The 13,920-nt window shown below is 36.9% G+C and overlaps 1 protein-coding gene across 1 annotated transcript; it reads right to left on the bottom strand.

Annotated features, from left to right (window-relative positions):
• Nucleotides 1-33: 33 nt before the first annotated feature.
• On the bottom strand, nt 34-2,498 carry LOC132161482 (frizzled-7-A-like). The gene has a single exon (XM_059571573.1). It carries the CDS (start codon nt 2,483-2,485, stop codon nt 827-829), a length of 1,659 nt encoding a protein of 552 aa, XP_059427556.1. The 5' UTR covers nt 2,486-2,498; the 3' UTR covers nt 34-826.
• Nucleotides 2,499-13,920: the final 11,422 nt, after the last annotated feature.

Here is a 13,920-nt window from a genome sequence, read left to right as displayed (position 1 = left end):
CCATTTGTGCAAACGAAATCAAGCCAAAGCAGCTTTTAAAAATCTCATCACTTTATTAAGTGAAAATGAACAAAAAAAGCCTTAAACAAAATTGATCTGCTTAAATACATCAAACATCTTTTGACAGAAATGTGATATTTACAAATAACGTAATATGATAACATTTTCTCCTGTACATATTTCTGGGCTAAACATTTTTAATCCTATATGTCACTTTCACATCGCTAAGGCCTTTAAAATGGCAGAATATTAAATTACTTAATGAGACCTGGCTTGATATGGCAACATGGATGAATAAGCAACTCATGACCAAAATTTAACTCATTCTAAAATCTAAATAAATGGCCATGTGCAACCAAATAGTAAAATATGTAATCTATGAGAAAATGGCAAAAAGTGTGTTAAAAAAAACAAAAGAGACATTCATTCAACAACAGGAATTGATCAGTACTGCGAGGCACAAGACTAAATGGCAGACATTTTTGACCGCCACGGGGTGAAGAAAACGTGGCTCCTGATAACCTAAGTGATCCTTAAAGTGATAAGAGTTCCGGCATCTTTTCCATTAAAATCATTCGTTGGGTTTCCAAGGCTTAAAGTTAAAAAAACATTTTGAGATTTAGTCCATTGGAGAAATGCATGTTCTTTGGAGTTGTGCTTTTAAAAGTGTTGTCAAAGTCTGGGCACTCTATAAATGAGAAAAGCATCATGCTGGGCTCACACAGCAGTGTCTTCTACCATCAGTATGGTTTAACATAGAATGTGTGACCTGATCACAGTTCGCGTTTCCTTTCAATATTGACCTGTATTTCTCACAAAGTTCAGTTCACACTGTCGTCTCACCCTGGTTGTTCCCCAGCCGCTGGTAAAACTTGCGCCACGACTGTAGAGTTTTTCCAGACCAGATCCAGAATCCTGACGTGATTCCTACGATCATAGTCATGAGGTACTTGATCATAAACACTGTGAAATCCGGCGTCATTGGCGCAAAGTTGTTGGCCGGGCACGGTACTGCAAAACGCTTGCATGTCTGCATGTGCCAGGTTTTTTCCCACTGCTCACGGAACGCTTGTTCGTAGAAGTAACACGCGATGACGATGGTAGCTGGAACAGTGTACAGGACGCTGAAAACACCAATACGCACCATCAGCTTCTCCAGCTTTTCTGTCTTGGTGCCATCATGCTTCATAATGGTGCGGATGCGGAACAACGAGACAAATCCAGCCAGAAGAAAAGACGTTCCAATGAAGAGGTAAACGAACAAGGGGGCGAGGACAAATCCACGTAAGGCGTCAACATTATAGATGCCCACGTAGCATACGCCGGTCAGAAGGTCACCATCCACTTGTCCCAAGGCGAGGATGGTGATGGTCTTAACAGCGGGGACGGCCCACGCTGCCAGGTGGAAATATTGAGAATTGGCTTCGATTGCTTCATGGCCCCATTTCATTCCAGCGGAAAGGAACCACGTGAGCGACAGGATCACCCACCAGATTGAGCTGGCCATGCCGAAGAAATACAGGATCATGAAGAGAATGGTGCAACCTTCTTTTTTAGTCCCTTGAGCCACAGTCCTATAAGCATCATCCCTGAACTTGTCAATGCAGACCACCTTGTCCTCCACTAAAAACCCGGCCGCATAAGCCACTGCCACCATGAAGTAACACCCAGAGAGGAAGATGATGGGGCGTTCCGGGTAACGGAACCGGCGCATATCCACAAGGTAAGTGAGGACTGTGAACAGAGTACTCACGCAGCACAGGATTGACCAGATTCCCACCCATAGCCGACCGAAATGGACCTCTTCCTCCTTGAAGTACATCAGGCCATGCGGCTGTTTGTGCTCGCAAGGGGCACCACAGTTTTTCGCCCCTAAAAAATGGTAATTGAGGTAGGAAGGGACTGTGAGTTGAAGGGGGCAAGTGAAAGCCTGACTTTGGCGTGGCAAATGCATGCGTGGAGTGAAGGGGTCCGGTATATAAGGCGTGGGGTCTGTCGTAGGGATGTCAGGGTCTGATTTGTTCTGTCCCACACAGATCTCTCCTGCTCCATGTACTGGAAAGTTCTCACAGCGGAGTCGTTCAGGCCACTGGAAGCCGAACTTGTTCATGAGGGCCTCGCACCCTTGTCTCGCACGCTCACACAGAGAGCGACAGGGAGGTATTGCCTGTTCCAGAACCGTACACACTGGCGCATACATGGAACAGAGGAAAAACTTCAAATCTTGAGAACACTGAACTTTGACCAGGGGGTAAAACTGGTGCACCTCCAGTCCTGCGTCCTCCTGGTTGGTGTGTCCCAGGAGGTTTGGCATGATGGTTTGGTTATACTGGATGTCTGTGCACAGGGGAATAGATATGGGTTGGCAGAACCCGTGCTCTGGGACGGAGATACCCTTCTCTCCATGATACTGGGAGGAAGACAGTCCAAGCAGAAGAGTTGTGATGAATAAGAGGCATGGACTGACTTCCCGTAACGCCATCATTGATTTCCTGAAAAACCAAAAGAATTGTGGATTATTTTATTTATTTATTAATTTTTTTCTTACAACTAGTAGTTATTTTATTAGTATTAGTAATCAAATATTGATTAGTATCTTTAAGAATTTCACACACAAAAAAATCATGAGTTACTATTTCTTATCTAAACTATCTATTCTATTAGTCACTATCCAAGCAACTGTTCTTTTGTTACTGGAAGTGAATCAACCACTAATATACATCAGCTGTTCACTTCAGACAAGGATATTTGTTTCTAGTACCTCTAGTTGTTTTACTAGTACCTCTTCATTAGGTATTAATACGTATTCTTTAGTACTTGTAATCATTTAAATAGTTACTAGCATCTCTTCCAATTTTCTTCACACTTTTCTAATAACTAACCTTACTGGAACAATTTTTAATTGCAATTAAACAGTAGCCTTTCTGATTATAACATATGAGTAGTATATATCAAGTGTTACTAGTGAGCGCAACTAGTTAAAGACAACCCCATTAGAATTAAGTGGCAAAATTTACAATTTGTTTCCAGACACAATGGGAAACTTAAATTGTGAGTATAAGGTTAATGACTGGCAGGAAATGTATAATTAATAGTACGCAATTATTAAGTACTAGTGAATAATTTGATAAACACTAGTCAAACTAATGGAAGAATAGTCTCCAATGAACAATTATAAATAAAAACTGACAAAGATACAAGTCATTATCGGATTACATTCAAGAAAATAATACAAAACATAAAATGTACAGAAGCTGTAAGTTAAAAAAATAAATAAAACGAGTTTCGGGGAACTTTTAAACAAAGGATTGTTTCACTGAGTTAAACCAAGTCTTGAGATTAAATCTAACTAATTTACACACATAAAAATCTATAAAGAGATTAAACTTCATCCACTGTCGCATGAAATCCGAACACAAACAAATGTAAACTTACTACAATGTTCGTGTTCCCCGAAACTTGTGGGATATTCCTCCAATCCGATCTGGAGCTCCAAACGTGTCCGATCACTCGTAGGTTACAAGGCGATTCACAAACTATCCTTCCTCCAGCTCAGAGTTTTGCGTTCAGGTATTCATGACCCCTTTTTTTCGAGACTACTCCACATATTTCATCATCAGAATCGCCAAACATCTGCCTCCTTGTGAGCTCGGCCCTCCTCTCCCTTACAACACAATATAACAAACTTTCTCCGCCACTCCTGTTGAATCTGCAGCTCTATCTCTGTAAAGTTGATACGCTGATTCCACATTGCAGCACAGTGATAAACGGTTTCAAGCAGCCCTTCATTCACGGTCCCTAAGCGCTTCTCCGCGGGGCGCCTTGAAACCTCCTACCTTCCCACCAATGGGAAGATGTGTTTTTCTTAGCACGGCGTTCCTTATTGGATCGGAAGGAATATTTCAGAAAAGGGTGGGATTGTAGTGTCTCCTTCTCCTAAATTATTTTTCAAAATGTGAATACTTTGTTGCTCAAGGTGATTTAGAATGTCTTGGTTATATTTTGAGGGACAACCTTTTTAGAAATAGATGTTTGTGCATTAAAAATAATGGATTTATAGCAGAGACTCCTCAACTGAATGTGATTTCTGTCATAGAGCATAAAGCCATTTGGTGATGAAGTGGGAGCCGGACTGAAATATTACTCTCAAACAAATATAAGGGCACATTCAACTTGTGAAAAGTTAAGTCTGGTGATTTGTAACCTGAAAATGGGCAGCAAACTTGTGCATGTGTATTTATGATTAATGAGAAATCTGTTTATGAGAAATCGCTGGCCAAGTACTGGAACCCACGGCCAAACTAGTGACATGTTCCTGCTGCCTTATAGTAATGTTTGAGCTCAGAGATGTTGATAAATCTCAGTGGTATGTGAGTCTTGTAGATTTATACAGCCAGAGACGCATCTGATGATGAAACCAGGACAAATGCATAGGGCGACACACTGCAAAACACTTTTAAAAAATGGTCTAAGCCAAAATCAAGGCATATAACAGATGCTGTTAAGAGAGTATTATTCAAAACAGATTATTTTCCAGTCATGCTTCAAATAGTTTTTCCATTTTTTGGTGCACCTTTAGTTAAATAGCACAGACAATGTGTGTGTTCTCAAAAGCAAAGTGAATCTAATAGCAATCAGAGTCTATATAAACCTAATCAATGATTTTAAAGATATGTTTATCACTATGTTTGTTCTTTTGGCTTATCCACATCTCTGCCAGAATGATATCTGGATCCAATGTCTGTTATACAAACATTTGTCTCTCCCTTTAAATTCAACAGAATATTTTATCCATCTGTCAGCATTCCTTATCTCTTTCTGAATTAATTACGCAAATACACAGTATTTGACCAGACCTCCAGTATCACTTCAAAACTGATTCAGGGATCTTACTAGCAGCAGTTTGGACTCAGGGATGAACTCACATCTGAAAGAAAGTCTCAAAGAAAACAGATTATGTGAGAGCAGAGCAGAGCAGTCTGTACTCTTGGTGTTTAAATAGAGGGGAGCGAATGCTTTTTGGCAGATCTTTTAATAAAAGATGACATTTGTAGTCTGTGATTCTAGTAACTTTTTTGATATTACACCATGCTATAAAGAAGCAATAAATCAGAATTCCCTGTTAAAAAGTTAAAAAATCTGGCACCTAATTACTGCAATGCCTATCTCAGTTCTTTCCTCTCACACACTCTGACAACAATTTGTCGTTCCTAACACTGTAATGTGCCTTTCATGGTGCCAAAGAAGCATTTGGTTTTCTTTTGCTGTGTTAGAGAGGTGAGATACATCTGTTTATCCTAAAATAACAACTAATGAAATTTAATGAACAGTGAAATTATTATCTGTAACAAAAGAACAATGTAAGCTTTGAAAAAATGGTTATTAGGCTAAGGATAAAAAACAACTATGTAGAATCAATCGTTTAAAAATATGGCTCTCTTTTTCCTGGATATGAGTTTTGGCTTTATTTTCCTATTGACATGCTCTCTTCAGTCCTCATACATTATACTGTACTGTATTGCATTGCTTTGACCATTCTCTGTATTTCCCACCTTCTTGCACACCATGATTGGTTGATTATACAATGCCTGCAAGCTATTTGTTTAACTACTTTCCAGTCATTATCTTCTGAAGTATGAAAAGAAATAGAAAACACTTTTTTCTGGACGTTTGGATGTATGATCACATAAAAAAAATGAGATCATTAGAAATCTACACTGAAATAATATGTTTTAGTGTATATTTTTTTATAGAATCTAAAAAAACACCATTAATTAGATTACCATGCAGTTAAAGCTGCAAATGGTTTAACATTGCATTATATATAATTGTACTATAAAATACTGTCAAACCGCTTGTAAATTAATTATGAATTAAAATTTACTCCGAATAACAGAGAAAGAACATTTCCAGAAGTATGACACATCACATTTGATTATATTTTGAATAAATAATTATTTTATTCTCATTTTGTTATCAGTAATGTACATTAGGCTATTTTGTGTTACATTTTCAGTTATTTAGTTAATGTTTTGCATTATTTTAGCATCATGTATGTTACGCTGATGGTGTTTTTCCTTATCTTTGTGTGTCCTTAGCTTTTGTGGCCATGTTTAGGGAGAAGCCCCTTAATTATGAACTCTGATTTCATCTTGTGACTTTCTATTTTACTTCCTTATGGTTATATTATATTTTAAGGTAAAAATTGGTTGTTAAAACTTAAAATATATATGCTTATGAGTTGTAAAATACACAGGCTTCCCATAATAATGGAAACACTGACACATTATTTATTTATCTGAGTAAATTTAACGGTATATTTAACCAGTATATTTATGGAATTTTTTCACCTGTTAATTGGGTCTAAAAGTCAGATTTCTTATAAAAGAGGTCATGGAAAAATTCTCACATGATTGCTATGTAAAATGTTTTCTAAATTAATGCTAATTAACTAGTTAACTCACCTGATCCTCAATAATCCCGGCTTTCATTGCAGTACAGCATTTGCAACCTGTGACTAAACTAACATGGGGGAACATATTTAACAGTATAATACTTCAGTGTGTGTCTGTCCATCCATGTGAATGTCTCTTTCTCAATCTCTCTCTCTCATATACTGTACTCACTTACTTAACAAAGAAATGTTAATATGTGTTTCATTATGTGCAGCTGTTTCTGTGGTGCTTTTCAGTCTTTGTTAAGCCCTTTAATTCATTTCCTTGCTTGCAGTGCATGAGTCCGAGTGAGAACAGACAAGGAAAGTCAAACACAAGATACCCAGGCAGCTCCATTTTAGGAAAAAGACCTCATGCAACATTGTGTCTGTGTACAGTGCCGCTAATGGGTTGGTATACATTTGACTTGGTCAGCTCTCAAATGGTAATCTTCTATAAAATGGAGGAAAAGTACATTTATAAACTCCTGTTGCTGATACACTTCATCAACGGCTCTCTGGTGACCGAACACAGGAAAGGTTCATTCTAAATGGGTGGTTGTGTTCAAAATCTGGCTCAGAGCAAAGCAGGGGTGAGAGCAAGAAGGAATGCAGGAAAGAGTAGTGCTCCAGTTGGCCTGAATCTGACGGCAGATTACTGTGTGCTTAGACACAATCTAATGGATACAGAGCAATGTCAGACTTTTTTAATTATTATTAAAGGGGTAATATTTTCCCCTGGACATTTTTTAACCAATGCTGACATTTTTTCTAAAACATACTGACAGATTTAAGATGTAATTTACATTTAATCAGCTTCGAAAATATAAATATGTGACTTTCAGTGGAATTTTTGTTCTGAATTATTTTTTCCTTGGTGGATTGAATAATATAGATTTTTATGATTTTTCAAATTTTTTTTTATCAGTTATTTTTTCTGCTGCTTTTGTTATATATATTTTTTGGCTCAGCAGGTTGCCAAATTGCATATCAATAATGTGTGTTGGCAGCTTGCTGAACTTCTTCTGTCTTTGCCATCTAGTTACTATCATCTGTTACAGATGTAGAACATATTTTAGATTTATTAACTCCATTCTTTTTCTTTCTTTCTTTCTTTCTTTCTTTCTTTCTTTCTTTCTTTCTTTCTCTGAAATACATATTTTGACAGTCCACCTGGGACAAAGTGCAGCAGTGCAACAGTCTCCTCCATGGGCATTTATATCTCCACGCTTGATCAATCTGTCAAAATCCCTCACTATTTTCACATTCTCTCATTTTGTTCAGGTAACTTCTAGCATTATCTGAGACACCAAAAGTGATGTTTAGGCCTCTTGTGTCGTTCCTCTGAGCCTCATGTCTGTGTTCTTTATATAGCAGGAAATCCTGCCTAATACCTCCAGTGCATTTGATGGCGGCAGTGGCTGGCCTGGTCCCCCATGTGCTGCCCTACTTCCATGTAATGTAAACGATAGTATATCAGACTACACAGCCAGATGCTTGATGGGTCAGAGTAAAGGAGAACTGGATGATGGGGCAACGTTGCTTTGCTTGGCAAAGCTGATGTAACACTCGAAAAGAGAGAAGACTTCATTTAAAAGTCTTTACTGTCACTTTTAATCAATTGAATGCATTCCAACTGAATAAAGATATTACATTTTATTCACCTTAAATGTTGAACAGAATATTTAGATGTAAGCTCTAAGCTCTTAAATGAGAACTAAACTAAGTGAGTTCAGTCTGGTGATGGATATAAGTTTATTCCCACTGTTAAAACAGCTTAAATAAAACAGATTTGGTATGACAGAATTTATATGAGCTGTTCGTTTCTGCTTTAATGTCTTGAAACACAGATATAGCTTCACTTGTTTTGAACCTTCTTTAGCCCAGCTAGCAGGGAACATTCTGTTTTTAAACAAACCATTCTTTAATGTTTATGGACCATTCTTACAACTTTATTAATATTTTACTCATATTGCTGATAGAAAATGTTCTTAGAACAAGATTCTCAAAACGTTCTTATGATGTTTTTGTATAGGTATCATATTGTATTTGTAACATTCTAAGAATACCTTTTTTGTAACTTTTAAATAACGTTATGATGGCAAGAAGACTGGACATTATACTATTCATAGAAGATTAACAATAAACATTAAAATCAAAATAACATTACAATCATGACAAGAAATTGGGACATTTCAATGTTTTTAATAGCTTACATTAGCTTTCTTCCTAGTTCAGACTGTTAAAACATGGTACGTCTACTAAAATGTTGTCAGAGGTTTTGCAGTGTGCATAATTACTAGAAAGTACCATGTGCGCAAAACATTTTGGAGACAAAAGTTAAGACAGTTTAACAGGTATATCTTATCAACAAAACCAAAAAAACGAAAGGGTTTCATTGAGCTGCCAAAAGACAATAAGCCCCTTCCCCCAGTTAAAATCCCATTATGTTAAAGGAAACCCACACTCCTCTAGCAGACCCCCCACTGGGCCTCACTCTTTCTCCAAATAACTAGATAATTTGCATGCTAAGTATGGGTGGCTATTTTGTTGATAATGGTCAATGGAAGAGTGATATGCAGATTAAATGAGCAGGCAGGGGGATCTATTGTTTGAAGACTCAATCTCACATGGAGCAGGGAGGAGAGGAAGACAGGAAAGAAAGAGCAGAAAAGAATCGGGGGGAGAGTATGAGGAAAATATTCTCAATGGGAAAAATGCCAGTGTTTCATGAGATTCCAGAGAGTTGCATTAGGTATAATAAAGTAGAGACCGTGTTTCTAAAGATTCCTCCTGCTGAAAAAAAAACACTTTTGAATTGATTCAAGGTCATTTTAACGAAAGAAGGAAAAATTCAAGACTGCTTTAATGGAAGATTCCAAACATAGTTGTACTGTTTTTAAAGCACTCTGTGCTCCAAATCACAGATACAGCCATCTATCACCTTCCATACGGTGATTAACAGCAAAAAGTTTTGTTGTGACAGCTTACACCTCCCCTGACCCACAAATCCTCACACTCCACCCCAGATACAGTGACACCTATTTGGCTGGTGTGTGTAAATCCAGCCCCAGGCTTGTGAGGCCTGCATGGAGGTTTGGCGTAACAGCTGTCTCTTGCATGTGTTTGAGGAGCCATGAATAAACAGAGAGAGCCACAAAAGCTTTGAGGGCCCAAGACCACACACGCACAGAACCCGAAACACTCTCTCACACTTCACAGTCGCCTTCCTCAGCTACACATGCTGCCAAACAAATGCTACTGCAACCTTGAAACGTTACCCAACAGGCCACATGCCTTCTCATGTTTGTCCTCCATGAGAAAGGCTAATGCAAAATCCTGACACATCGCATTCGTTATTTACTGCGTGTGTCATTTCATACAGTGTCATATGCCATATGTTTTTTTCCTTGCTTCATGTACAGTCAACAGTTACATAAATCTGATAACAGAATTTTAAAGTAGATAGCAGATTTTATATCAAAGCAACTTGAATTTAAGCTATACACTTTCTCAGTTCATGCATAAACCTCTGATGCTCTCTGGTCATTTTTGACAAAAAAATGTAATATTGTGGTTTTGTACAATTTGTTTACTTCATCAAAATGGTACAAAACGTGGTAACAGTTTTGGCACTGGTTATGTGATCACAAACAGAGTTCATGGATATTATTCAAAAAGTTTAAATGGTCCCAAAAGAAAAATACACATTTCTACTCTTCGCGGTCAAGAATTGCCACATTGAAAACTAATGGGAAACTCAAATTTGGAACACAACTTGTTGAAATAGCTGCTATAGTTGCAATGATGTTCTGAATGGTAGCTAGAATGTTGTTAGTGGTTTAAGTGGTTGGTAGGTAATTACTAAGGTGTTGCTATGTAGTTATTATTGTTCTTTTGTTCCAAAAAGGTCTAGATAGAAATAGGTATAGATTGTTTTCTCAGTTTTTTATAGCTCTGTTACTTTTCCTAAGGTGTTACTAGTTATTGTGATTATTTTAGGCTGCTAAAGTCCAAACTATACTATTTTATGCATACATGAGGGTCTGTGTGTGTACTGTGTGTGTGATGGAAATTTTGTCACCAAAATAGTACACTACATGCATACTGTACGCACACCTCAAGGTGGCAACACTGGTCCGGCCTTTGTTTCACAGTAGAAAACAAAACTAAATGGTCGAAAAACAACAACAACGAAATAGCGAAGACTGCAACGACAACAGACGGCCACATTGACGAGTGCTTGTGTGAGAGGTTAATAGAATCGCTCCAACTTCAGTGAAAAATTTTCATAAATTTTGGAGAAAAACAGAACAGACACTGGACAAAGATGGAGCTTTCTAGACCATCTGTTTTCGCACACTAAATGGAGCATATTTTAAAAGGCACGCTAGCATATGCATACAAAAACAAAGTATACTTGGGCTTTAGCGTGTTCTGATTGGTTAGATTGGTTATTGCCAGTTGGTTGCTAAGGTGTTTTAAGTGGTTGGCAGACAGATAGATACAGATATTAAGAGACATAGAAACGTTTAAAGAAAAAAAAGATCATAGTTTCATATAGCTCTGCTACATATAATTGCAAGTATGTTACTAGTGTTTTGAGTACTTGGTTTGTTGTCAGTAGGTGGTTAATAAGATGTTGCACTGGTGCTTTTCTGTATCCAATTATTATTATTTTGTTTAATAAACACTTGCTTGCTATTATTATTGGTTGCTGAGGCTTTGCTATATGGTTGCTAAAGTCTTCTTATTGGTTGCAGATAGACATAGACAGAGAGACAGATAGATACAAGCTGTCTATATGGTTGCTAAAATGTTGAGTGGTTGCTAGGGTGTGGCTAAATTGTATTGAGTGGTTGAAAGACATTTGTTAAAGCATTCTGGGAATAATTAGCCTTGGAATAATTATAACTAATCGCACTGATGTTATAGGATTTCAAGCAAGGAGTGGACTGTGCACATCTACTGAGAAGTATGACTCAAGTTCTTTTTTCATTTCTAACAAATGATATTTAAGTGGAAAGTCTGTTAGAAGAATCTAAGAGGAGATCTCAGGGTGTTAGACTGGAGATACTGTAGTTATTCAGGCTAAAAGTATCATATCGTGGGTGGAGTGGGTGATGACAGATGAATGGTTTAATGGAATGTCCTCATGCATTCTCAAATCATCAGGATATCGGATGAGATGAGCGCCTGAACGCTTAAGACAGACGGCAGATTCATTTTTGTTCTTTGTTCTTCTCAGTTCTCCAGTGATCCTGACCTATGTTTCTGTAGGAATACACTGGAAGTAACTCTCCTCAAATTGCACTCTTTTAAATACACTAACTTGTAATAAGAAACGAGTATTTACACCATCGCAGATTGCTTTAATTCAGCAGTGAGTAATGGATCTCCACCGTTGTATTGTGCACACTTTATAAGTGAGTACTGGTTTGTGTGATGTTTTTGGCTTGTACTTGTGTTTATACAGGCCTTCACCATTTTATATCTGTCAGAGCTTTACCGACATCAGTAAGCACTTAATAGTTTCTGCTTTACCTAATGGTGTTCTTATGACCTTGTGCTTTGACATTAATTAATATCATAAACCCATATAAAACCTTGCTGGCGCTGCAATAACGTTAACAAGACCACATCAGAGTGAGCTTGGCCTTGGAAAATACACACTGAGAGAGACCATCTAAGCTTTCAGCTTTTCATTTCATGGCCTTGAATCACTCCGTCAGAACTCTCTCCACCCACTGACTCCCGTGACGGAAACCAACACACACATTTCACAGACTTGCTGAAATCAGCTTTAGGGAGAAGGTGTAGGATGCTAAAATGTCTGCAGAGACGTCTGAGGCTAGTTCTTAACCTTTTTATTACAGTGAATATTTCTCATGATGGGTTTATTTACTTAGCAAAAAAAAAAAAAAAGATATGATATTTCAATTTCTGTTCTAAAAACATAGTGACCCTTTTGTGTGAACATGCCATGAAAAAGGCCCATTCACACATTTTCACAAGTTAAACCACATGTCCATTAAACAACATAGTTCGTAGGCTTTTCGGCAAAATATAAACATGAAAAAAATGTGAAATTGTAATAAATAAACAATTAGCAGACAGAAATTATAGAATATAGTGGACATTTGATTGAATTTGTTAGTGTGGCGTTAGTGTGTTCATTTGTTTACCTTCTGGAGTAGCCTGCACATTATAATTGTTGTCATTTGAGAGATTATAATTATTCCTATGAGATGCTTGGAACCAACAGAAATCAGTATGTAGCCTAAGTGGACTTTAAAACAAAACCTTATATTTACTAAAACTAGGGTTGCCACCTTCAATACAGAAAAATAAGGGACGCCTGGGGGTGGGTGGGGGGGGGGGGGTTGGGTTTACCTCTCAGGGTCACGATGACCACAGGTCCGATGATGTGCCAGTGATGGTAAATCACAACTTAAAACATGTTTTCATTAAAAATACCAAACGGTTAAACACAACCTCAGTTATAACTTATAACCGTGTGGTACACCTGCGTTAACACCGCTGGTGTTACCTAGAGAAGAGTAGGATGAGAAATTGCTAATGAACTTTAGTAAATGTAAAAGGTGGCATGAACACTGATTTTGGATAAAATATTTGTCATTGTTTGCATCCAAACAGTGAAACCACATAATAAATAACCGATCTACAAACATTTCTAAATTCTTTTAAAACACACTATTTTTTTATTATTATTGGTAAGTTAATCTATTTTATATAGTCTATTGTTAATTCTACAGTAGCCTATTGAAGAATGCAATCATTTAAATTAGTTGTTTATTTGCTTCACATAGGCACTATATTTTTATTGTTAACTATATCCCTCTTATCTCTTATTAAAATAATGCTTTGTCTGACTGTACACCTTAACCATAATAAATTGGTAACACTTTAAGGTTAATTAGTTAACTACATTAATTAACGTTAACTAATAATGAACTGCACTTATGCAGCAATTGTTCATCTTTGTTCATTTTAATTTCCACATTTAATAATACTTTATTAAAATCTTGATAATATTAGTTAATGCATTGTGAAATAACATGAACAAACAATGAACAGCTTTATTTCTATTAACTAACATTCAGTGTTGGGAAGGTTACTTTGGAAATGTAATAGGTTACAGATTACAAGTTACCTTATTTAAAATGTAATAGTAGTGTAACTTTTTTAATTACTCTAATAAAGTAATGTAACTAATTACTTTTGAGTACATTTTGATTACTTTTATAAATTTCTAATGAATATTTATTTGCAACTGTTAATCATCTTCAACCATTTACACCATGCAGGTTTAACCTTAAAGTAGTGCTCAATACTGTCAGACTTTCACCATCCTTCATCACTTAAATTAAGATGATCACATTTGAACACATCCACCACACAATCAGACTTTCGTACTGCCTTTTACTTTGAGATTGATCTGAAGTTCAAAGCAGATTTAAAATCAA

The sequence above is a fragment of the Carassius carassius genome, chromosome 17, assembly GCF_963082965.1.
Source record: "Carassius carassius chromosome 17, fCarCar2.1, whole genome shotgun sequence".
Lineage (NCBI taxonomy): Eukaryota > Metazoa > Chordata > Actinopteri > Cypriniformes > Cyprinidae > Carassius > Carassius carassius.
The sequence above is the reverse complement of the archived record's forward strand: the minus strand, read 5'-3'. Positions and strand labels throughout refer to the sequence as shown.

Excerpts from the sequence above, each read along its gene's own strand:
- LOC132161482 (XM_059571573.1), bottom strand. The coding sequence starts at position 2,485 with ATGATGGCGTTACGGGAAGTCAGTCCATGCCTCTTATTCATCACAACT.